This window comes from Clinocottus analis, unplaced genomic scaffold, assembly GCF_023055335.1.
Source record: "Clinocottus analis isolate CAN_PGR_092001 unplaced genomic scaffold, fCliAna1.0.p SCAF_12, whole genome shotgun sequence".
Taxonomy (NCBI): Eukaryota; Metazoa; Chordata; class Actinopteri; order Perciformes; family Cottidae; genus Clinocottus; species Clinocottus analis.
The window spans coordinates 10148033-10175266 of record NW_027175843.1 but is presented as its reverse complement, the minus strand read 5'-3'; the positions used below and the strand labels follow the sequence as shown (position 1 = coordinate 10175266).

The 27234-nt window shown below is 37.4% G+C and overlaps 2 protein-coding genes across 4 annotated transcripts in view; both read right to left on the bottom strand.

The window, feature by feature from the left end:
• Window positions 1-384: 384 nt before the first annotated feature.
• On the bottom strand, window positions 385-15259 carry LOC137782543 (muscleblind-like protein 2a). 3 transcript variants are annotated; one of them, XM_068571899.1, is made up of 10 exons: window positions 15003-15259; window positions 11065-11719; window positions 9016-9180; window positions 8662-8928; window positions 8292-8546; window positions 6721-6774; window positions 6200-6350; window positions 5846-5881; window positions 5029-5129; window positions 385-4121 (listed from the first exon to the last, which is right to left on the bottom strand). In XM_068571899.1, the coding sequence occupies exons 2-10, from the start codon at window positions 11236-11238 to the stop codon at window positions 4107-4109; spliced, it is 1218 nt and encodes a 405-aa protein (XP_068428000.1). In that variant the 5' UTR covers window positions 11239-11719; window positions 15003-15259; the 3' UTR covers window positions 385-4106. The 3 variants fall into 3 exon arrangements, with proteins under 3 accessions (XP_068428000.1, XP_068428001.1, XP_068428002.1); XM_068571900.1 differs by having other exon boundaries at window positions 8662-8907; XM_068571901.1 differs by lacking the exon at window positions 6721-6774.
• A 7185-nt stretch (window positions 15260-22444) lies between these two features.
• hs6st3b (heparan sulfate 6-O-sulfotransferase 3b) overlaps window positions 22445-27234 on the bottom strand; it is a 52315-nt gene continuing 47525 nt past the window's right edge. Inside the window, exon 2 of the mRNA XM_068572691.1 lies at window positions 22445-23855. Within this exon, the coding sequence (XP_068428792.1) occupies window positions 23087-23855 (769 nt within the window). The 3' untranslated portion in view covers window positions 22445-23086. The remainder of the gene's footprint in view (window positions 23856-27234) is intronic.

Sequence of the window (27234 nt, the reverse complement as noted above, 5' to 3'; positions counted from 1 at the left end):
GCACACCATTTTTGCTTAATTGTCATGTGCTGTATAAACAAAGCTGCCTTGCCACAATTCAATTTTATGAGACTCACTTACAATACAACAGACACATTACCTGAAATACATCAATATAAAACTAAATAATCAAACAAGTCTTCACAAAGTAATACTATATTTTTGTCTGAATTCCCCGTTATGGGTTTCTCTTATAATTCATACATTTAAATTGTCTATTTAACAAAAAACAGATGATTATATGTGAGGAGTTCCGATTCAGGTTCAGTTTGAGCCAGATGTCTAATAGAACCAACAACACAGGCTTTCATTTAAGGGACTTACAATGACTGCAGTTCAAAATCAGAAAAAATAAATGGAAATGCAAAATCAAACATAACAGCATTTAACTGACATTTATTTATTTGCAATATTAGATATTACACAATTTTGAATTTACAGGAGCAGAACTATCAACATGAAATGTTTAATTATACACAAATAAAATACTTTTCCCAAGTAAGTTAAAAAAAAAAAAAAAGACATAAGAGGGGACAGTATATTTTCAGAACTGGATTGAACAGAATGGTACTGGCATGTTTCGCCGCGTGACATAATTGAAGAAAGCCATGTAGCGAGTCCTCACAGGATCGTTTTAAGGTTTAATTTACAAACTGTCATTTTGGCCTCAAACTCAAAACTTCTCTTGTGATAGTTTCACAGAAAAGCTCAGTTAAAAGGAATTTACGTATTAGACAATATATAACTAATAATTACTAAACAAATAGAAATTCAGGAATAGATTAAAGATAAGGCAAAGTTCACAAAAAGCATGTCCTCTCAGTCTGACGGTTGAGAAAGTGCTTCATTCAGTCTGACCAAACATTCTTACTGTCCACATCTTTTCGACTAGTGATCCAAATCTCAAACAACTTCCATGTGCAGGTGTATCCATGACATTCAAGATCATTTGCCAAAAGGTGAAACAAACATTCGGTGCTATGAGTTTTATTTGCAGGTAAAATAAATAAGGGAAACATATCATGAATCTAATAATAACCTAAACTTTGAAGGCAATCATATTATAAAAAGATAATTTAGGTTCAAACAGCTGCTGAACCATGAACTCAAGATCACCTGACTAAAGATTCTCTGAGTGTGGATTAAGTGTTTGCTGCAAGATGTTAACATGCAGTGGCATCCAAACACAAAATTCACATTTCAAAATATATTCTCATGCAGTTGATCACTTACAGTTTTTCACCATGGCATGATAAAGTCAAATATCTTTTTGTGAGGAGGAAAAAACAATTTCATCCACTTCAAATATAGTTTTAACCACTGCATCTTCAGATTGCTCCAACAACACAATTACATGACAAATTATTATTACACTATTATGAAAGTTTTTTCCGTAAAATGTGGCCTGTACAGTGCACTTTTGTGCATGAAAAGCAATTCTATGGCCTTGCTCAGACGAAGGCTGTTGTCCCTCACAGGTGACAAGGCAGTGACAGGGATGAAATATTTTAAGCTTCTCTTTGCTGCAACATTAGATCCCTGGACACAAGACGGCTTATCATAGGCTAATACAACAGATCAAGGCCCTTTGAAGAACCTCCAGCGGAGCTAAAGTCAGTTTAATAAATTACATTCATCATAAAATAGAAGAGATTACATTTTAAAAGTGTTCTTTTCTAATGTTGAACTATTAACATATGCAAGTATACTCCTTATATTCCAACCTATAATGTATGAACCTTTTCACAACAAATGAAAAAGAAAAAGTGAACCAATGAAAAATCTCTTGGTGGATTGTCCGAGTTAATCACACAAGTGTACACACATTTTCATTAAAAAAAAACAAAAAAAACAACTTATACGAGTCACTTGAAAAGACATCAGAAACATTAAAAAGTAAAGGTCGGTATCTGCACGATGCGTTTTCAAAACGGGGAAACTTACATGAAAGGTGTATAAGAGAACGTAACAAATATGAGTGATTTAAATCTGTTTTTACCATGGGTTTTGTTTTTCACTTAACCAGACACAATACCCAGTCTGTCTGCTGTCAGTTCCAAACAAAGTAGGATCATTGCATAATGTGCTATCAACCAAACACAACTTAACTTCACGAAACCTCAACCTCTTTAAATTCTACTTTACTACATAAAGTATTTTACAGTGCATGAAGCACTTTTCATCTTAAAAGTGGAACTAATGAAATTAAGCTGGATATTAACTCTCATACATTGTACACTCATACAAGTTTGAGCGTCAGTGAAAATTAATTGACTAAAGCACGAACAAAGCATCGTAAAACATTTCTTTCTAAATGTGACTAAAGTAGAGTAGATTTAACATAGTGATTTTTCACACAAAGCCTTTTAAATATGCACGGATATCCTCATCTGCACAATTATTCAGGCACTTATAACATTCAAATATTACAGTACTGACAACTGATTGTAACATTAAGACTAACAGTTCACACACTACTCAACTCATCTCTTATATGATTACAGGAACCTTAGTTTGAATATAAACGGTAGTAATTTAATACCCATTTTGTTGAGTTAACTTCGAAAGGGAGGCTCTTTAAGCTCAAGTTGAAGTAGGAGCCAGTCTCACAAAGACAATGGAGGCTGGTCGTAATGTTAAGGTCAGATCTTATTTAGCTAATTGGACAGTTTCACAAAAAAAAAGATGGGCTCATTTTAACTCAAACAAGTTAGCCGCACTGCCGCCAGGCTAACTGTGATAACTCCACGGTAACAATCAGTGACACCTGCTGACCAGTGGCACCAAACTACCAAAGAAGGGGAAATCATGGCTCATATTTTATAGTTTTCTAACAATATTGCAAATTGAGTAATGAGAATGGAAGAGGTTTTAGAGAACAAAGTAACCTATATTAAATTTGCAGCAGTGTTTTGTTAGTGAAGCAAAAGAGCCACATGAAGAAGCCACATCTCAGGTCAACTACAGCGCTGCACTTTGCTGAGATTCTATACGACTGGATGCTTTTGTATTTTTTACATACTATTGGTTTGACTTAAACCAAAGTCTATCTTTGTGAAACTGGCTCCAGAAGTCAAAATCACTTACATATACACCAAGTCAACCATCACTGTGATCAATAATTTCAATATTTTGTTTTTCACAATAAAGAGAAAATCTAAATGTTTGAATCATTGTTGCTTTACTGCTTTAAAGAAAAAGTATCTGCAGCAAATGGATTCTACAGTATTTTGCCTCAGCAAACACACTGTATATGCAATGCAAAGGCACACCAGGAGGTGGAGCACTGATCCTGTTCTCTGAGGCTGACAGGGTAAACAATATGGATGGACTAACACAATTTTAAAGGAAACTATTTTAATCTTTACAATGTGGTGTATTACTAGTTAGTTTGAAATAATTAAAGCCGGCACTAGATAAACAATCATTAATTAAAAAAGGTTTACATTACACATTCAAGAAAGTAAAAATAAATTGTTGCTCAATAACTTGAGAGTACAATTTGAACAATCTCTCATATAGGACTCCTTTTCACATGGTCTTAACATGTATGCTTTTTAGATTAGATCTGTCCTGCTTATGTCTTCCTCTTATAATATTTACATAATGATAATCTCTCAGTTTGTTTCCATATCAGCTAAGATTAAGGTGTTACTAATGTATCTATATTACCTGTTTTTGATTAATTTCCATGTGTTTCCTAGTTGTGTTTCTTCAGAAAAAGTAACTTTTATATGTAGACACATTGCATTACATCTGATTAAGAGGCTGAATGCACTTCTGACCTTGTCAGAATTTGTTTAAGAAATAGAAACCAGAATATTATGCACATTACTGAGGATGCCTGTTAATGTGGGTGCAAAGGTCCGTGCATACAATGATCTTCTGTGAAACTTCTATCTCTTATAACAGTATAATACTAATAATAGAGCTATGTAATTTATTATGAGAGATCAAAGCAATGTATATAACTTAACTTTTTCATCAGTGATGTTATCAGCATGCAGCTTGTCGTAGGTTGTGTGTGGCGTTAACAGAATATTTACAGAGCAGTTGTTTGGTGTCTTTAACAGCAGCAACACGGCACAGACTTCTGTTTCTGGTGGTTACTTGAGGACGATCTGTTCCAGGAGCAAAATACACTTCACTTAGTGGTTGCATACAAGAGAAATACACTTGGTCCAAATGTGTTCTTACATGACAACAATCGTCATTGTGATGGGGTACAAGTGATATAATTAAATTAAATTAAATTAAATTAAATTAAATTAAATTAAACAAATATCGTTACCCTCTAAGCATTTTTCATTTTCCCTCAGGTTGAAATGTTGCAGGAGTGCATAATGGATGATTTTAAACATCTTTTCCCAGAATACTGCTTAAAAACCAACAGTTTTACAGTGATATATACCATTGGATAACTTTACTGCACTGCAAGTTAAAGTCACATTTGCAGCTGAAGCTACCAAAATATAAATAATACAAATATCAAAGTCAAATATGACACAGATTATACCGACACACAGCTTTACACCTCCAGCCCTGAAAGATGTATCATCACTCATTCATTCATTTATTTATAAATATGAAACCCTAATCAGGACAGTATATGTTGACAGATGATAATAGTACAATAATACAAATAATAACTAGTTAATACAAGTAGTATGATAAGTACCAAAGCGAATATTGCGTTTAAGTATTCAGAGAACCTTTTGAACCGCATATTAAGTAATGAAACAGACACTGAGATGGAATAAAGCAAAACGCATGCAATAAAGAATATATGCAGGACCACTATTTTCAGATGGAATACCTCTAAATATGTGTATTATATGTAAGGGACGTCTGTTAGCAGGGAAAAGGGTGAGATGCAGTCAACTGATGGTCTACAGGTAGATGAAGCTGAACAACAAGCAATGCAAGCTGGGAAATGCTATAATGATGACGCAACTCCCCTGATTTAAAGATGAAGCACTTATTCAGAGCTCAAGGATTTATAGAATAAAGCTTTAAAAAGGAGCAAACCTGATTGGTTGGTGCTGGCGCTGTTGCTGCGTAGGGGACACTTGTGGCGTGAGCAGTTGCTGCAGAGACAGTAGCAGGCGCAGCACTGTACATCATGGGGACTTTTTCAGGAAGGGAACCATGAAAGCAATGAAAAGGGAGGTGGAGCATTATGGTAACCATAGCAATGTTTTTCTCTCTCTTGCCAGGCAAATACAATATGACATTAGCAGCAAGCCATCATTGGGTTAGACCAGCAGATGGCATGTGATCACACAGCAAAACGAGACAGCAGGGAAGAACATAAAAGGGGAGCTGATAAGAGATAAAATTAGGAAAAATGTCCATAATTTGACATCCCAAAAGAAACAGAATTTTCAGCAAAGCAGTCAGATATGTTCAAAGTGATCTTTGAGGAGTAACATAAATAAAAATCATTGAAATTAGTCTAAGGGGTGCTGATCCAATTTCCTAATCCATGGTGCGTGGTAATTCTACAAACAAAATCCACCAAATTGCTGTAAATTCTTGATATTCATATACCTAAAGTGATGTTTGAGAAAAGATTATTGATATATTATAAGCAGGTATATACAATAATAATTCATTAAAAAAACTAAAACACAATATGCAACAAAAAAAAATCTTTATAGAAAGAAAAAAATCCTTTGCTCTGATTACTTTAAATGTGTTTTTAAAGCTGTTCCTGATTGATTCTTATTTAAAGTGTTGCTTTCCGATACTGGAATAAGACAAATTCCAGATCACTATGAAAGCTTCACACATATTATATATTGATAACGAGACGTACTTAATTATGAATAAGGAGAAGACCTACCCATGCCGTTACCGGGAGTCATGCAGAAGACAGAACCTGTGTGATTAGAGAGACAATCATTTAGCGTGACCGACGCATATCAATGTAGTCACACTGGCATGAGACCACACGACTGTATCTTTAGCTTAGTTAGCATTCACAATTCATAGTGATAGATTTAAAAGATATGCAGATTGAAGTAAGTCAAATACCACATCTTATTTCTTTAGGCAAGTCACAAGAAAAGCGTGAATGATCTTGTGAGCAGTACATCTACCCCGAGAAAAATAATGACACGCATCGAATTTAAGAAACGAAAAAAAGTGTCTAAAATTCCTGTTCAGCATTGCATCCACACTAAGCATAGAAGCTCACCTGTTGGGTAAAATGCAGCATGTTGCTGCTGCAGCTGTGTGTTGGCCAGAGCCTGTTGGTAGTGCAAAAAACTGGGGCTGAGGAGAGAGCTGGCCCAGCTGCTCTTCTCAAAAGCTTGTCTCTTTGGTAGCGGGATACTGTAGGGATAGGCCTGAAAGTAAACAAAAGAAGACATGATGACACACCACAACCTTTTCTTCTCTCTTTATCTACGTTTTACATCTACACTTAATATTTAGTATTCATCTACAAAAATATGGAAAAAACGGCAAACACAACTACACAATAAAGATGATTGTTATCACATAGCGGAAAAATCAAGCATGTTTTAGGATACAAATATGAATGGAATACCCAAAAACTTTAAATAATCTATCAAATTAAGCATTTAAAGCTACTGATGATGACTGTGTACACAAAGACTATATGAGACTTGAAGAAGCTTTAAATCACAATGACAAAAAATGAAACGTTAATACAGTACAATTAATAGCTACAACCAAAGCAAAAGGTGAAAATACCAGGTCTACAGTTGCCTCGAGGGATCGCTTCATTGCTTTGGCAGTCGACTGAGTCTTTTAATAGCAGGCAGCGAGCACATGATGGCAGTGGGCCAATGGGATTCAAGCGTTTAACATACAGGTAACAGCAAGCAGAGGTGCGTCATGGGGGACAGCATTGTGGATAGGTGAGAAGGGGAAAACAAAAACAAAATAATCTGAATGTAGTATACAACATAAAACACAATATTCATGCACAGTAACCAAAATAACCAATTAACGAACACACTAACTAAAGACTCCTTCATTAGTAAATCAACATGTACCGTTAATCAATAGCTTTGCTAACACAGATTCACAATGATAGGGCACAATCTTTTTAGACTGGATATTGATCAGTATAATATTACTCAATCAGACTGTGTTAATTGTAATCAAAACACTCCCACTTACTTGAAACATTATATAATTTAAAAAAACATACACAGATTATACCACATTTTCAGGAAGGGAAAACAATGTAATGCACATCAAGCACTGAACGTTTTGATTGTTAAATGAAAAATGATTTGGTTTTATGAGTAATAGCCAAAGGCAACATCAAAAATAAACAGCTGAAATAACCATGTATGCAATGTCATAACAGACAGAATGCGGAGCTCCATTTACTATTGTCTCACTAAGATTTTTGTTGGGATGGCAGATGCATTCTCTACTTTTACTGTACACCATAATTTGCCTCTGTGAGTTTCAAATACAATCTAAATTTTATGCAACAAAAGTATTATGTAAATGTAGATCATAAAAGATGATGGTAATGAAATGTGACATAGATGGTCTATGAAGGGCAGGGAAGCACATTTTACTGAAGCCAAATGGTATATGGCAGGTGAGAGGCCGAAAAATGCCTTTTTTATGTTAAAATAATGTTAAAACTGAAACCAAACCAAGAAACGTTGACAAAATGTCAGAAATGATGAAGAGGAAACTGTTATGTTCGTCTAAAATACATAGGAGATGACTTTGCTCTTTTGTGCACGTTTTCATGCAGGCAGTTATCACAAGGCTTTGCTATTACAATGATGCATACTGTATGGCATATTGCACACTGTGTAACACATTTTAACAAGCCACATCTCAGTTAACTGCAATGTAGCAAAGCTTCTGTCTATGAAGTGCCTAGTGCATGTGCCAACATAGAAAATGTGCATCTTTTACTAAAGGCATTAGCCTTGAAATGTCAGCAACTAACACAGCTCGATTAAAAAAATCCAAAGTGCAAGACAGCTCCCAATTTGATGAACAGGTCTTTTACGACAAGAATTTAATAACAACTACCATAATTCTAATCTTATCTCATCCTTCTTTGTAATTTATGTTGCTAATTATGAGAAGAGGGACAGACAAAGTGCAGATTTCCCATCTATGACTATACATCAGATACTCGTAAGATATTATGCCACTGCATTACCTGTGCCGTTAAAAATAATAGTTTATCAAAATGTAGTGCTCGACATTCAATGATTTCATGGCAAACACAATAAAACCAACAACCACCATACTATTAGCAGAAAAATAAGGCTCTCTCTTACCATGGCTGCAGCTGCGGCCTGGGCTGCCACGACTGTGTGATTGCCTTGCTGTTGACTGGATTTGATTTTGGCCTGCAAGTGTGCAGGCGGGTGAAAATACTTGCACTTCTCCCTGGAGCAGCGGCTCTTGATGTAGTCCATGCAAACAGTGACAGTGTTATCTGTCGTGTCAATCATTGGACTGTCACTGGGGTGAGCAAAGCGGCAATCTGTCTCCCCTCTGGCACAGTTTCCACGCTGAAACTCACGGCACACCTGAGAGGAGCAATTATAAAAAACTGTGAGAAGAATTCAGCTTTTTAGCATGGAGCTAGATTATGTGAACTTCAATTTTTGGACGTTAAAATCACTCCTTGTGGTACATGAATACCTCTAGTTTGTCTGTACGCTGCAGCTTCTGTGAGGGAGAAGAAGAAGAAGACGAAGAAGAGGAGGAGGAGGAGCTCTGAACTGTGACAGAAGGGCTTCCGGAAACAAGAACCTGGGTGCTGGAGAGGTTGTCTGTTGGAATGAGGCTCATTCCGTGGTTCATGCCATGGCTCATTGCATGGCTCATTCCATGGCTCAAAGGTGTCATGTATGAACCATAACCCAGACTGGTATTGGAGCCAAGTCCCTGTGTAACATGAAATGATGGCTATGAGGGAAAATGTAACATATTACAAATGAGGCAAGCACCGTAACACAAGTAGAAGTTCCTTCCAAATGATTATGAGAATCTTACCACAGACTGCAGGCTTGGTCCTGGGATCATGAGCTGCATCTGTTGGGCGAGCACGGCCGCTGCCGTCTTTTGCTGGATGAGGTTGTTGCGCCCATTTATCTCTAACTGCGTTTTTAAGTGTGAAGGAGGATGAAGATATTTGCAGTTTTCTCTTGAGCATCGGCCCTGTATTCAGAGAAAAATAGAAAAGACATAAAGAACACTTTTAAGGTTGTATATGAAGGTGATCATAGTATTACTCTTGTTGTTTTCTATCATGAAACAGTTGTTCTTTGAAACAAAGGTTTTAATTATTGGTCTGCAATGAGATGGAAGCATCCTCTTCCAGCATAAAAGTCAGAATTGATACACATCTATTCATCACAGTGCCCTCCACAACTGAACTTCTCCCCAACATAAAGGTAACGGCAGTTCCCATAGTGGCACTGAATGCTAGCTTTAGATGTGAACAGAAAGCGCTGAAAGAAGGATGATGGTCCAATGGGAATCCAGTGGTGATTTGCTTTATATTTCAACAGTCTGGTTGTTACGCTTTATTATCCCTATTTCATTTTAAAATAAGCCTACCAATATAATTTATGTCAATCATTTCATAATTAGCCTAATGAGAGTTTAGCTTCCCCTGACCCTAATATATATATTTACTAATTTCACATAATTTGCATTTCTCCCTAGAGATGTATATTAATTATTTTCAGTGAATATCCATATAGGTTTAATTGTCGTTGTTTAATTAGTCTGGATGCAGCTGAGCGAATGCAGTGCCAGGAGAAAGTATCCACTCCCCTGTTAATGTTGAATTTTTTATTGTTATACAACTTTCTAGTTTATAGTTGCTTGTAAGTATGAAGTGAAAGTACGCCTTGAATAATACACTGGCATAAAGGTTCTTCTGCCACAGCAATGGAGGACTTAGTTAAGCTTAGTTAGAAGAGGAAGCTCCATTGACTACTCTGTTCTGTCAGTGCATACGCTTATTAGAAGTCCGAGAGTCGTGGGAGCTAGCAACTGAAAACAGCACAATTTTGTCTCACCTGCTTTAAAAGAAGTCATGAGATACCAGTCATATTAGAAAAGCATGCACACAATCTAATCTGTATAATAAAGTTAACTCCATTAGGAGTAATTGAAAAATGGGCAGAGAACTTTGACAGCAATTGTTATGACCTGAAATAATCATCCGTCAATAAAATGCCATTGGACAAGCCAACACTGCAAAGTAAGAGCAAACAACATTGGGAAGCACGACTTGGGCAGCTAGTTTCATGTGTCCTTTAGTGAATGAAGGTTGAGGGCGAGCAACAGCTACTACGTTAGTACCAGTTTACATTGTACCCGTAGCAATGTTAGGATCATACATTTGATGACTCCTCAGACAAAAGTCTATTCATAAAGGCATAAAGATTCATGTAACATCATCACATGATTGCAACAACTGTGAGCTGACCTCTAATTTCCATCTGTGCAACAGAATGTGATTCTAGATTATCCTGCACTGAAAATAAGATAAAACAAGGCTTGATATAGTTTAAATCACTAACCCCAATAGGGAACATCTCTATTGTGTATTTTTTTTAAATGCAGAAATATTAAGTCCACATGTTAGTAAATCTTAATATTTTGATCTCAATATTTTGGAGGCAAACATAAAAAGAATAAAGTAGCTAGTTTGTGTTAAAACCTTTGGTTCCGGTCCGACCACAGGAGCACAGAAAAGGCCTTGTGCCCAGACGAGCTGTGCATGAAGTGCCTACAGTAAGAAGATAAGGCGATGACTCAACAGGAGTGTAATCCTGGGGGCAAAGCTGTATTGTGCAGTGATAGTGAATATGTGAGACGGAATTAAGACAGTCTTGGTCTCAATCAAGGCAACTAAGCAAACAGGAGAATAAATTGGATGTAATCCAACATCTGACAGGTATTTTACTTTTGGAAATATGGCCTTTTAAGATATGGTTAAACAAACATTGAAGCCATGCGTGATGGAAGATACAACTAGACTCAATATAATAAACTCACATTTATATCAGGGTGTGCAGTATTTCTTACCTTCAGTGAGTCAAAGCAGGCAACAATTCTCCCATTGTCAACTTGGCAGCTCTTCGGTGGATGAGCAAATTTGCATTCCTCATCACTGCGTGAACAGTTTCCTCGCTGAAACTGTCGACAGACTTCCAGAGTTAGCCATTTTGTGTCTCTTACTGAAGAAAGGTTCATCGCCATGATCAGAGGTTATAATCATAAATTAAATGTTTTAATTTAATCTATTGTGTCTCATACACCAAAAGCTGTGGGTTGGCTTTATGTGCAAAGTCCTCTTTTAAAACAACCTGGTGAGTCCTCCATCAGCTGGAGCAGAATGATCAGATGGCTGGCCAATTACTGAGAAATCACCCATCAAAAGGAAAGAGGAACCACTGTGTGTTTGTTTCTGACACATTCAAGAGTATATTCCACAAATGGTGGTGCCCATGAATATCAGACGAATGAGTGAAATTTAATTAAGACGTGTCACTTTAGTCATACATTCTGAGGTCATTATTATCTGTCCTCTTATATTGTGACTATTTCTGTGTTTTTCGGTGTCGTTGAGGTTTCCTGCGTTGGTGCTCGAGTCTGGCCCTAATGAAAGCGTAGGCCAGCAATGTAGACGGACCAACTTCAAGTCGAGGATATATTCTCAAAGGCACTTTCTGTTGGTGATCTGAAAGACAAAAAGCATGTATATTACACAATTTGTATACCCAAAAAAATAACATAAACACCGATCACATCTAATGTGCTTTTTTGTATTCAAAAGAGACTTTTAATTCGATAGTCATCTGTTCTTTAGCAGTTCATGTATAAATTAAAAACAAGTTAAGCAATAACAAATGTGATCTATGTAATGTGTAATTAGTCAAGTTATATGTAGTTATGTCAGACTCCAAAGAACCAAATTGTTTCAGTCATTTCCAAAACAGAAACCTCAATCATTCTCTGGTTCTAGCTTTTCAAATGTGAGAATTTGCTGCTTTGGTCAGAGTCTTATTGGTTTTGTACTAGTGGTTGCACAAAACAAATTGCCTGGAGACATCATCTTGGAGTTTGAGATATTGTGAGGGACATTTGGTGGATGAAAAAAAACAATTACTTAAGATAATAATTGGCAGATTATTCTAAAATGAAAATAATCGCAAGTTGCAGCTTTAAATAGACAAGACCTTACAAGTCAAACACCAAGGGCAAACTGGGAATAACACTATTATAAGAGTGGAGTACATTTAAGAGGCATAAGAGCTTTAGACCACAGCAGACAGTATTTAAATGTATTGAAGAAATTACCAAACTGACTAGCAGTCCGTATTTTGGAAGCTATGGCCGCGTAAACACTTACAATAACACTGCATTACAAGTCTGTACAATAACTTCAGTGAGTCCGTTTCCTTCTTGGTAAATAAACAATTCCACTTATTGTACTACTCCAGCGATTTGGTGTTTTCATCCACATAAATTCCTCATCATGATCTTCTCTCAGACCCCCAGTGTCTGAACAAGCATCTCACAATGAAGATCTAGATGTTTTCCAGCCTAATGTTGCAAAAGGTAGCTCCAGCCAGCTACAGCCTCTTCAATGAAAAGTAACAATGTATACCATGTTAGAAACACACAGCAACCGTTGTTGTGCGAGTCTGGGATTGGTAGATGGTGCCATGGTAATCAATCAATAATAGTACAGTACGTAAACATTTTCAAAGCTCCAATCCACAGGGCCATGAAATGGACGTTATGTTCTTACAATTTTAATATATTTTGTTGAGCAGTATGCACTAAAAAAAGACAATTGAAATTAGATTTTGTCCTAAATCACATATAATTCAGTTATGTAGGTCTGTTCATTATATTTTCACATTACAGTGTCACTCCCTATTTACTCGTAATGTAGGAAGACAAGAGTGCTTGGTGCAAAATTGCTACCATCAGATATGCTGACTCTTTGCCCGGCAAAACAGAAGCAAGATAAAGCTTAAACACACACCATGTTCTGTGTCACACACAGAACGGGATAGTCAGACTAGCATACGGACTGGTAAAACACACAGGAAGTTGCTGACCGGGCATAAAATGTGGTTAAATCATGAGAAAAATACATATGTGAGGTTTCTCCACTGGGAGCAAGTAACAGGGTCTCCACATGTACAAAGACTCAAAAGGCACATAGTTAAAATAAAATCTGCTGTTTACCCAGATCTTCTGCTATAGCAGCCGCTCAGCTTTACTGCATGCTCTCCCACAGCATACTGCAGCAAATTCCTTTGGGCGCAAGTCAGGAAACAGAGCAAGAAAACCTACCTCCCTCACTTCATGTAGCACTAAAGAACTTCTTTCAGCGACTGAGAATACTGATTAAAAGATACAACTTTTGAGCAGCTAACTTGTTAATATAATGACCATAACAACAGCATTTTACCCACTGTCTGTTTCACAGATACAGTGACCAAAGATTTCCTCTTCACAAGAGTAAAATTTTCCTGTCCAACTCTGGCTGAAACATTTACAGCCACCCCCCTTCCTGTCTGGGTGCCAACCTCCAGGAAGACCTGCCCAGTCAGAAATCAGCCAATAGAAAAGCAGGAGCTGATGCACTGTTTATTCACAGCTTGGAGCTAGACACATTGCTGCAGTTGACCCTTTATGAATCACATGTACTAAGTTAAGAAGAGGCAGTATTCAACACTTATAGTATAGGCCCAATAAGTCATATACCTACTATATAAACCTTTTGCCAGAATGAGACTATGTACAGAGCATGTGGCACATACATTTATAGTAGGTACTGAACATATTTTACACAGTGTCCTGCAAGTAAGTTACGGTAGTACAATTTATGTAATATAAGCCTGATAAGCCATGTCAGAAGCTTAATTTCGCTTGAATTGCCGTTCAATCAAAGTTCCACAATATTGTATCAGTATGTTTCTATTTCACTGTGTACAACTCCCTAATAAGCCAAGTTTTCAACTAGGTATTAATATATAGTTTATCCGTTGTTTTTTTTACTGAAGAACTGCAAAAGTTTTCCTCCATATGTACTGTTGAACCACCATTTCACTTCTGCAATATAACACATGTTAAAAATGTGCAATACAACTTACCCACTATACAAAATATGGTAATACTGTATTTCACAATACACCTTTGTGTAGCATCTTTACGCCGCAAAATTCTGCAATCCTCACTGATAACACGGTGTTGATCCGAGTTCATGCACCTTGGTTTTGCAAAGATGCATACATAATTCACTTCCTATGCATCCTGACTTCATATTTTGTTACTTCTCACTTCAAAAGGAAAATGCATGTAAAATCCAGAAAGACAAAAAAAAGATGACAAGCTAATTTGTTTGACAATGTTGACTTTGAGTTGTATAATTGTTTTTCCCCTGGTGACAGTAGGCACATTTAAAACGTAATTTTTTTCTTTATTTCTGACCCATGCTTCCATATGCAGTCGAGGCGGCTAAATGCAGAGCAAAACGCATTTTGTGCAATCGTAAATTATATTTAAAGAAACTTTAAATCTTTTGAGTAGGGCTGTGGTCCACATTTGATGGACGGGGGAACGTAAATATCGGTTGTCTGATAATGGATGTCCCGCCCTTACGTTACTGTAACTATACTGTACAGATAACCTTGTGTCTCTCGATTAACAACAAGCAGAAAATACAACAGCGTTCCAATGACCGACAGCTAACGTTAACGTTACCTGCCACCGTCGTCTGCACACGTCGTGTGCGGTTTGGCACTTCGAGGATAGCATGTTATCGGTAAGTCTCTGATTTGCATTCTCATCCTCGGCTACTTTAGCTAGCTAATCACGAATACTTAGCTAGCGAGCTAAAGACACGGCTGTCACGGTGCTGAATAGTATAAAGGGTATTACCACGAGGGTTGACGTTTATTAGCTTACGTTAGCCGCACTGTTAGCATAGGAGTGCACCTGCTTACCTCATCATCGCGGATGAACTGCTTTCCCGGAGGAAACAGCGATCACGCACCAGCTCGAACAGACAACACGGCAGTCCAACTGGACTAACGTTTACAAAAACAAGATGTCAAGTACCTCCGAAATGCCTGTTCAATAAACCGTTTTATGTGTTGCTCTGTTCATAAAATTACAGCGTGTTATTTCGATCTCGTTTCTTCTTTACTTTACTGTAGCACTGCACAGATTTAAGCTAAGCAACAAGCTTTTGACAGCTTACTGTACGATCGTCAATTTAATGTGATGACGTTATTTCCAGGGGTGAGCCGAGAGGCATAAAGGTTATCGATACTTGGGTATAAAACGTTTTAAATATAGAACATCAAACACAGTGTAACATTATAATGTACATGCATTAAGTTGATTTTAACTCAGTCATCTTTTGGCTAAAAGAGACCTTTCTATAACGTATTCTCCCCAAGAATCCCTCCCCACCCCACGACGGGAAAGTGGTACGATCCACACGAATGCCAGTAGACTGAAAGGGCAAGGGTTTGCTTGTTACCAAGGGAACAGTACAAAAACTTGAGTTTTTCTGGATCAGTTTATTGAGAACACGCTTTAACGCACAAATACAATTATCTAATAAATAATGTATATTGTACGAATTTCACAAAAATAGTAAGATGTCAAAACGCTTTCCAATCATTTGTAAAAATTTCTGATGAAGTAGCCCGTTGTCCTAAAGACTTGTGTATACACATTTCAAATATAATTGGAATGAGAAATATTGATAATGAGAAGCTTTTTAAGAGTTGTACTGAAACCCTGTGACTTGTATATTCAGTGTGAGACGCAAAGTAGCCCAGCTTTATTGGCCTGCTCAAGGTCAAATAAGATGGATGCTAACCCAGATAAGATGAGTCAGGGCGGGTGAGAGGGAGGCTGACAGACTTGGGAAGATTTTTCTATTATGTTTAGCAACAGATTCATCCAATAACGATACGTCACTGTCACATAAAGACATTCTGTCTTATCTGTTTAGTGCTAGACTTTGCCGAGCATGTGCTGCTCAGTTGTCTGGCTATTTTCTTGTCATTCATTTACTAACACATTTAGGCTGAAAGCATAGGGAGCACCTCCTAGTTTTCAGATTTAAGGTGGTATGATGTGAGTTTGTCTGAACACATCAGAACACAGAAAAAGACCAGCAACCTATAATTTCAAAGTGTGACAGTGATGGCCATGTTCCACCTAATTAGCTATCATTCTTACAGGCATTTGTGTGTGCTGATGACAGGGTTAGGAGAAGCACCTGCCTTGCTGTTCAACATAAAAAATATGAAAACATCATAGTTTTGAATGCTTTGAGTGACGTGCCAATATATATTCAGGGAGGAAAATTCTAAATAATTAATGTCCTTTAGCATATTCATTTTGTACTTCAAAAATGGGTGTGACTTTTATGTGTGGCGAATGCACACAAACCAGTTGTGACTTATTAATGGATTACCTTCCTTTTATATTTTACCAGGCTTCAACCAATGAAATTATTTTGGCATACCGTCATACTGAAAGAGCACTTAAAAACACTGGAGATGTGGCATTAAGTTTCACTGGGAAAGGTCACAATATTGCTCCCTTTGAGGAAAATATCACATTCAAAATGACTAAAACACAAAGAGAATGTAGCAATACCTGCTTTCATTTATTTGACTTTAGCCCTGTTTGTTGTTCACATATATATGTTATTTACCCACAATTTAATAGTACCTGCCATCACTGTGACTTTGAAAGGAGTCACACTCCCAGTTCTGTTTATTCAGATGTTACATGCACTTTCACAAAATTAAACTGTGAATTGTGGGTTAACATAAACTGCTGTCAACATGTTTAACTTGAAATTAAATTTACTTAAGAAGTCACAACTAGTTAATACCTGAAAATATTGGTAAATACTATGTTTTGTTATGTACTTATTGACACGCCACTACTGATAAAAAAAAAAAGATATACTTAAATTCTGTTTTCCTACAAATAAGATGTAATCAAATGTTCCTCAATCTCTCTGCAAAGACAACACTGATCAGTGATATGAACTAACCCTGCTGTCCAATTGTAAAAGAAGCAAAGCTGCACTGATGGTTGTGTTTGGGAATGATAGAAAGGCACCTTTTTCCATTTCTTGCATTCATTATTGATGTAAACATGTTTTATAAGGAAAATGTGGGGTTTCTTGAGTCTTTATAGGAATTACCAGCCAGTAGAACAACCAGGGGAAACAACATAAACAGCAATTTTATGAAATGGCCTATAGATGTCAGTCTTCTCTAAAATATATCTTATCAAATTGACAAACCTCGAGGCTCAATAGAGGGTGCAGGCTGGTCCAGAAACCCAATAGTGAGGTGTTATTGTGATGCAATAACACCTATGCTAGCATTATTGTGATTCTAAGATCATTTAGATATGCTCATGTGATCTTTTTTTCTTACCCATTGTATTCATTATGTTATTGAACAGTACAAACAAAGCAAATTTCTTTGTTTTGTTCCCAGTCTGAATAAAGTGTTACATGTATTGTAGTCTGACTTTATTTAAGAAATTGAACTCTCTTGATCTCTTGATTCCTTTTGTTCCTAGTTCGTACTTACGGTTGAATGCACTTATTGTAAGTCGCTTTGGATAAAAGTGTCAGTTACATGTAATGTAATGTATTCACTGTTGATAATGATGTTCATTCCAAATGTTTTCACATCAGTATCAGGCTTTTGTGATGACTTTAAAAGCTGAGAAATTATAAAGCAACTTTCTTCAAGCAATGGTGCATTTCTTCTTCTTCAAGTCATTACACATTTCTATGGTCATCACAGAAAATATTACAGCCCTACCATCTGGGTGGATATGATTTGCTGCAGTATAGCTGAAATGCTGAGGCAGCCATACAGTACAACCTGGAGGGAAGCCGTCTCTGTATGTCAGTAAAGTGATAATGCAGTGTGCTTTGGAAAACACAGTTAACTCAATATGTCTCTGAGGCACTTTGCTTTGTTGGTGAAAGGAAATGTATTTTTCTGGCAATATTCTTGCACTTCCTGATTAGATCCTAATCCTAAACTTCCGAACCAAATCTGTTATAAAATCTGTTTTAAAATAATACATGTATTATATTTGACGTAGGTTTTAGGGAGCCATTTATCAAAAACATATACCCTTCTTAAAAGTTTGCTTTGCTAATATATGGTAAATGTGTCATGTTATCACTGTATCTGATATTACTGATATACTCTTTACTTAATAAATAGTTTTCTGGCCTAAAAGAAATAATAACTGTCTGTTGCTTATTTGGGTTAAGAGAAAAAAGATAATAAGAAGAGAAAATATGAAGCCATTTCCTGAGAAAAGCACTGAATGTGTTTATCTTTAATCAGTAAATGTGTAGCGCTGAACATTTGTTCTATGTCATTTCTTCTTGACCTTTTGCAAGATAAAAAGATGTCAGCAAAGGAGTCTTGCTGGTGATTCTGTTGACATCAGAGGACAATTTTGCATATGTTTCTTTTGATTGGTTGACAGGTGACAAGTAAATTACAGTCAACATTATTAAGGAATAAATCTAACATCCCATGGGCTGAAAATAAAGTTGAACTGTGAATATCACACCCTCTATGGGACCTAAGTTAAAGTATTTTTCTTTGGTTACTTTCTGAAATTAGTGACTATGTCTTTTAGAAGACAGAAGTTTTTGCAAAACGCCTACAAACATATTCATTAGTGGTAGATCTGTAGAGAATATAAAAATTACACACATTATAATGGCATGGCCATTCGATGCATTTATTTCAGATATTTTAAGCAGTAGTCACATTTTTTTTTCAGGTCTGAAAAAATGGCACATTAAATATTACAAGCCAAAAGTATTTTAGACTGTTCATTTCATCACAAGACTTTAAACATGTACATAGAAATTCTTACACTAAGAAAGCTCTCTTCCATTAAAACTGAGGTGTTGGTAATACTGGTATTTTCCACCAGACAAAGCCATTCTTTAGCAACAGTTATTTTAAATTATATTAAAACAAAAATAAATACAGAGAAATCCGATTTTCAGAGATCTGAAGTGGCAGTACAAGGTCATTAAAATGCTTCAAACAAAAAGGCATGTCACACTTGTCTGGGAATGTCAGTAAAATAAATCCCCCCTCGTCCCCACACACACACTTTATTTACACCATAGTCTGAGAGTTTTTACTTTTACAATTTCAAAATTGGTGGAAAGTCTTTTATAGTATAATTTGATGAAAACAAATATTAAAAAGACACAGAAATAATAATCATACACACTTCTATCTACATATATTGTTGATTATGCTAAGGCATGATTGCACAGTAAATTTACTTAATTGGTCTTCCTCTTTTTGGCACCTGACTACATTGACACCATTCAATGTAGAAATTTAATTTTCTATGTCCAAAATGTTCAGCTCATTGAGGATAATATCGCAAGTACTTTTTTGGTTTGCATCTTTAATATCCAATCTATTTAAAGTATGTTGTGAATTATTACTTCATTAAAATGAATGGACAGATTGTGGGACATAGCATGCAGGCTGGGGTTTAGGTGCTACATTTCTCTTCAACGTCTTTACTCCTTTTTACTCTTCATACATATTTCTTTTATCAAAATGTAAAAAAAAGGGTGTTTTTTGTAACAATGTAACTATTTGAGCGAACAGACTTCTACAGTTTGCGCTGTGAGCCTCAAAGTGACAGAAGTGCCATCCATCTGTCCATCGACTGCAATGTGAACTGAGTCATTTCAGAAGCAAAATATAATGAGGGACTTTTCTGAGATCGCTCTACTTCCCACATACATCCTGCTTCCCAAACTATGACCACATATTTCCCACCATCACGTTGAACAGAGTCCACTCACTCAAAATGTAAAAATAAAGAGATATGAATGACACATTTTAAGTAATAAGCTTGAGTTTGAGCGATGCTTCTCAGTTTAATCTCTATTAAATGAACTGTCTGACCCGAGAAGCACTCTCCAGTTTCCATCTCTATGGCAACCCTTAATTGCAGGTGGGAACACATAACAGAGTGAAATGTGCTAATTAGAGCTATTTTCTGATCTCCGTGGCGTCACAGCTTTATTACACCTTTTTACTTTTTTAACATTTTCAACCATTTCAGTTCCTTTGTGTTACTCTGCCTCCCCGGATGAATCGCTGTAAGGGATCCTTGTGTTTACTGCATCTCACAGGAAATGTTAAGGCCGCGCAGCACATGTTAATGATGACAACAACGCACAGACACATGATGACAGACACAGTGAGACACACCTGTCTTTGCAGACAGCGATCCCTCCCTTTTTCAGATATGTACACACAGCTATATGTGTGTATATATATATATATATATATATATATATATATATAACTTGGGTATAGCACATTGACAGCAAGTGTTTCATTAATAGCTATGCAGCACCTCTACTGGTTCATACCGTGCTCATGCCATCTGTCACCAGGGAACATTGTAATTCCTACAGCTTGTCACACAGCAGTGCTGCATGTTGGTTTATTAAAAGAAATCTCCAAAAATAATTGTCCTTTTGGCAATTACCATTTTCAAAAGAAATCCTCGAATCGAAATCAAGTGACAATCCCATATCATTTCTATATGATATTTTTCCACAGCAGACATTTTGACTTGTCATAACATCACAGGTGTTACTAATATTAACACAAACAATAATAATAATAATAATAATACCAGTAGCTATATAGCTCATTCTTTTTTTTATTCATACGTGCTTTCCTGCTGTGACAGCTCGAAATGTTATTACTGTAAAAAGTCTGTGTAAAAACCCAAAAGCAATTATCCTTTATTCACTTTTATTTAAATGTCTCTCAAGCAGGTTTTCTTAATCAGCTTATTACTCTGAGCGATTGGGGACTCAATTAATAGTATTAATAGTATTAATTAATTTTACCTAATTGACTTACTTGCATGTGTTTTTACAATGATGCATTTATTATATAGTCATATATATTGAATAGCATATATAGCATCATTTGGCATCAAGCAGAATATATCAAATGTATTTTTTATAATTTGATTATTGTTAACAATCAACATAAGCATTTCTTTCATGTTTGCAATGCAACTAGCAAGAGTTTAAAGGGCATTTGAAATGTATAAAATAGCAAAAGAGGAAGATGAAAAATAATCCAAAATGACCCTTCATCATTTGACATGACATATTTAACATGATTTGCCATCTATTTTAATGCGACAATGCAAATTTGGTTAATTCAGTTTGAATTTCTACCCCAAATTATTCACTATTCAAAACTGTAGCTCCCATTGAAACACTTGAACTTGTATTAATGTGCTATACACCTCGTCTTTGTACTCATCCAGCCATCCACATTCACTGAACTCAGACTAAGTGCATCCGTACAGACAAGTGCACCAATACAACTCTTGACAGCTTAAACCAGTATTCATTCAACACATTCACTACCCAGGCTGGATAAATCATTCAAACACGACGACACACAGACAATTCTTTGAAAGGAAATAAACTGTGCCCTCTGAGGTATCATATAAGTAACTGCAATTAGAGAGGAAACAATACATTACTGTTATAATAGTAGCAGCAGTCCCAATTTAATGTTGACATTTAGTGAACATTTAATTTGATAAGCAGGGATTTTGAGTGAATATGAGATAAGAGGCATGAAAACATCACTAAAGCCTATTTAAGCAGATAAAAACAAGCCTTCTTTAATTTTTACCTATTGCCACGCTGATTGGATTTGAAGCACTCAAAACTACTGGGCAAAAGAAATGACAGACACGTTTTCTAACTGCTTTGAGGCTGGTGTTTGCTGGCTGGTGCTCTGCTGGCATTAAAGCGCTCCCACTGCCCACAGTGCAGTTGCCGTCAGCTCTACAAACATGTAAAAGCAGCCAGTGTGACGGGGAGGGGCATAAGAGCTGAATGCTGATCATCTCATTCACAGTCAGGCCACACACCAGCCACACTGACACATTTCATCACCTGTACTATTTACCAACTTTTTATTTTGTAATCTCTGCAACCCACTACTTGAAGAAGGAATTACTCACAAAGTAAGATTTTCTCGTCACAGAGAATTTGTTTCCTTTTTTTATGTAAAAAAAAAAAGAAGAAAAAAAAATGTTTTTCCCAAAGTATACAGGGAAAGATTGAAGCTATTTTGCACAGTAGGGTGCACTCTGTGTGACTGTGCGATTGGCTTTGTGTGTACATGTTATCTTTGGGAGAAGTGTTAAAGTCTGCAAGGTATTGCATTTCAGAAAAGTATATATATATATATATATATATATATATATATATATATATATATATATATATATATATATATATATATATATATATATATAGGATTGTAACTTACATATTTAAGCATCAGATAGTCTTCTATAATTTGGTTTAAAACATGCATGCATACAGCATGGTCTTGAGAGAGGGTTTAATTGTTGTTGAATTCAATTTGTTTCATTAACTGTGGCTCACATTATCATCTTTTGGAGATTCCTCCCCCAAATTGCACAATAACGTGTGACATGCAACCATCAGTTCCTTTACAACTCGATCATTCAAGTGGTTTTCTACCAGTGGCAACAAAGGCTTCAATGACATTCATTAATTTTACTTTGAATGTCAAAATTAAAAGCATTGCAGTCTATGGCAATTTCTTTTCATTGTTTTTTCTTCTCCTTTGCCTCAATTTACTGTTTTATTTAACCAATGACAAATAACCAAGGCCAAAATCAAATGACGAAAGAATGTATAAACAGCATTTAAAGATTTAAGACACCAAAGGGCACTCCAAGGCAGAGCTGCTGCGAAACTCACAGACTTGGCAGTTTTCATAAAGAAACAGCAGAGCACTTGGATTACACTGAAGCTGAGAAACCGACAGATGCCGGAGACAGATTAATGGTGAGGCAAAAAGAGAGAGACAGAGGATGTGCGAGAGAGAGTCAAAGGTTTAAATAAAGTCTGTGAGGAATCTCTCTCTTGCTCCTCCCTGTGAAGACCAAAGCCTCACCAACGGGCCACTTGGCTTGTGTAATCCTCAGTGGTGGTGGGGAAGTCCCTCTCACTCCCTTTCTCCTGCCATCCTCCACTTCTCCCACCTCCATTTCCTCCACCTCTGTGTTTGGGCAGCCATGGCCTGCCCTGCTCTTTTTGCTCCCTCAGCCAACGCCGCTCCTCGCGCCTCTTCAAGCGCACCTCCTGGTGCTCCCTCTGGCGGGTAAACTGAAAACGCTGGAGGAACAGGTCCTTTGCGTACTCGTATAACTGCACGTCCAAATAGTTGAGCTCCTCGATGCGTCTGCGCACGGGCTCGCTCAGGTCCACGTTGGCAGCTCGCGTGCTGTTGATCTGCGTGAAAGCAGCGATGAAGCGCAGGCTGAACGTCCGCTCAAACAGGTACTGCGTCTTGCGTTGAAATTCAGTGAGGCCGTAGAAAGCCATGTTCTTCAGGTTGCTCATGGCGCTGCTCAAAAGAATGTGGTTACGCTGGCTTTCGTTCATGGAGGACAGGTTGTAGCAACCCACCAGGCTGAGGTCAGCCAGCATGCGGACCTGCCGGTTATTGGCAAGGTTGGACGGGCAGTTCATGAACTCTGTCAGGGTCACACCGGACCAGTCGTCCCCATTGTAGCAGGTGGGCAGCTCGTCCTGGGTCGGCGAGCGTCCGTCGCACATGTGGAGGGCGGTCTTCCACGTGGCCCCGCGCTGGACGTGTTTCCACTCGCTCAGGTAGCGGGAGACTGGGTCTCGCAGCATGGTGATGTAGTAGAAGTTCCTGCAGCCAAAACAAACGTAGTTAGAAAGCTGTGAGCCTGTCATCAACACAGAGGGCTGCCCTGCATTATGCTGACAGATGGTGACTTTTGTTGTGTATGAAACTTCAAGGTTGAATGCTAATTGGCAAATCCAAATCCTCACTAATGAGATTATTACAGTTGCTATATGTTGCTTGGAAATTGCACCAGAGAAATGATTTCACAAAATTTAACTAGCGTTTCCACTGCACAGATTTCTCCCACCTGCCAACATGGAGACTAATTGGGAATCATAATGGTAATCCATTGACATACAGAAAGCGAGTCAAACTGACCCCCCTAAATCCCAAACATGTCACTGTTTCTAAATAACGAGGTTCCAGCGATGGTGCCTAAAATTTGTTGCACTTTTGACTGGGTATGCACCCAATCATTTGTCACCCAATCACAGCAGTTTGATGATAAAACACTTTTTTTAGTTGGCATTCTGGTGCTAAATGAGTGCTTTTTTTTTAAACAGACTCCTCTTCCATAAAACGACTATCCTCAATCATTTAAAAAGAACAGTCACTAAACGAGAAAGCCTGATAGATTTAGAATAGATTCATACGTTTTTTGCGTCAACAAATAAATCTCTTTAGAAAAGTGAGCAAGGCAAACAAAAAAAAAACAAAAAAAAGAAGGTAAATTTCAAATATTGCTGCTTGGGTATTATCATGGAGTTGGTATTTTTGCTTGAGAGTGAAAGAACACACACAGGGGGTTTCATCTGCCCTGCCAAGGTTGAAGACCTCCAAGGTGATCCACTCTGCTGAACCGCAGGTATGTCAAAATGCACTCTGATAGAAAACAAATATTGGACAGGTGTTGGCCAGGTAAACCTTTCCTAAGGTGATGTCCTGTGAGTGCAATGTGAATATTTAATGATGCAAACCCCCTCCCCAGAGAACAGTGAGGCCAGATAAAGTGGAGTGTGGCGCTGAGATTTCTCACCGACTCCAAAGCAGCTCCCGGTGCTGCCTCACTTCTTTCAGCGCAACACACATCCACATAGTCTCAGTGGAACTAAAAGCTACACAAAGAGTCTCCTGTGCTTACACTTTCTTGTCCTTCAGGGTCGGATTCACACTGAAATGTGTTGCCCAAACTTCGTACAGGTTATCTTGAAGGGGGGGAATATACTGTTGACTTGGACTCGAAGGTGTTTTTTTTTTCCACAAATACTAATTATATTATTGTGCTTACCAGTTCTGCTTAATCAGCTCCAACACTTTGATTACATCAAGGCCATTATCAGAGCAGGAGTCTGCTTCAGGAGTCTGCTCTAGAACTGAAAGGCGAGCAACATACAAATACAGCTGCCTCTCTCAGGGATGAGGAATTCTGAGCGTTGCTGTATTCAGAGTTTTGAATGGCCTTTAAATGTGTTTGTTACCAAGTGAGTCTTTAATAATATGAATGGAAATAATGGAAATTTAAATTAAAGTTTTTTTAGCTTTTGTTTTGTTTTAAAAGCCCCACCAATATGGTGTTTTTTTATTTGTATATATTAAACACAATGACATTTGATAATGGATTCATTTCTTTTACAAACATTCTCTCATTCTAGCTACTCCAATATAAGGATTTCTCGCTTATTTCTTGTTGTTGTATATTGTTGTTAACTGAATATCTTCGGGTTTTAAACTGTTGGTCACCTTATTCGCCAGATGTTTTTTACACAGAACCTCTTGAGGAACTGCCATTGGAAACTGTTGGGAAAAGGGCAGGTGATTGAATCTGTCAAGCCAGTCAGGAGAAGAGCAAATACATCTTCCCATTGAGAAATATTCTTCAGTTGTGATATAACCAATGCTATTGCAGCATCTCGGCTAACCTCAATCCACTATTGATGTTCAGGACAAACAGTCGCCTCTCTGTGTGAACATACATACACACTCTTGAGCCACGCACAAAGCTGCCTGTAGTTCCCCAGAGGATGTTGAGTAGTCCGTGCACTGACTTACCGGACACAAACACATTACTTAGCGCCAGACATGAAAATGGTTAATCTATTAAATGGTCTCATCAGTTTCTGAATCAACAAGATAATCAAATTCAAGCAATGTTGTGTTTTATTACTCCCATGACAGGTGATGACAGGCTGTTAATCATCGACATTTCCTCCCAGCAGAAGAAAATGCTGTGTGTGGTGTAAATGGCTGAGGGAACCTGTTCTTATACAAATCACTTTGAGAAAAGACATTGTATTCTCAAGTGAAATAGTTTGACAATGAGGTGCAAAGTTACACTGTGAAAGGTGAGATATGGAAACTCACTTTCAATTCTGGCAAAGCGGGTTCAATTCCAAACGTTTGAGTTGTTATTGGGCTACTGTGCATCAAGGCTTATATTTGTGGAGTACATTCAAACTATTTCTCGAAGCCCAAGCAAAATTGCCCAACACTAACCCAAAACATAACACCGGTTTATATTAATCTGCCAGTGCATATAGGCATGGTATAAGATATTACACATACATGGTTTGAGGTGATTGCACACTGAAAACAGGAAAATGTTTGAGTGTATTCAAGCTCATAAATAGTAACATTACTGTATCAGACTGAACAAACTACAAGAATGAGAAAAATATGTTATGAGTTTATCTGGGGAAGTGGTCCAAAGAGTGGGCCAAAGTTACTTGACATGCGTAAAGCAAGAAGCTGTGATTACAGCCCTGGTGGCAGCAGCCGCATCCTGGCACTTTCTCCTGGAGTTGGCTGGCTGCAGATACATCCTCATTAGATTGTCTCTGGGACATAAACACATGCAGCAAGTGTTGTTTGAGTGCACTCGACATCCCAAAGGTCAGCTGTATGCACCATCAGTGTCAAAATACATCAGGATCAGTGGGTTGGCAGAGCTGTCTCCAGGAGGCTTTCCTGAGAGATACAGATGGCTGTCTAAGGCTAAGAGGCTTGTAGGGTGAGCGATCAGGCTTCTTTTACCTCTGGCCTGTATTATCATCAGGTCCACTCTTACAGTCAATTTACACTCAATTTCAAAGGTACTTAGAAAAATGTCAGGACTTGACACCACGACATTAGACTTCTTATACTGTGATGGAGCCACATTCAAACGTTTCCCCAGAATATTTAAATGTGCTGGGGTGAAGGGTGAAATCTTCAGTCAGACTTTAGGGGTTGGACCAACTCAACCTGGTTGGAAAAAAAGAACGGACACATTTCGTAAAAGCGAACAAACACTGTTTCTCTGTATTTTCCATATTAAGTCTTAAACAACTTAAACAACAATGAAGGATGTATCAGTAAAACATAACACAAGTGGACAGAGCGATAAAGACCGGCGGCCACAGACAATTCAAATGCATGTTTAAGAATTGCCACGTGTGTGCACTTG

Bases quoted from the DNA above. Each gene is read 5' to 3' on its own strand.
- LOC137782543 (XM_068571899.1), bottom strand. From the start codon at position 11,238: ATGGCGATGAACCTTTCTTCAGTAAGAGACACAAAATGGCTAACTCTG. The intron at 6,775-8,291 runs GTAAGAGAGAGC...TGCTATTAAAAG, and splicing joins AGGCCGCAGCTGCAGCCATG to ACTCAGTCGACTGCCAAAGC. The intron at 5,882-6,199 runs GTGAGCTTCTAT...CTAATCACACAG, and splicing joins TGCTGCATTTTACCCAACAG to GTTCTGTCTTCTGCATGACT.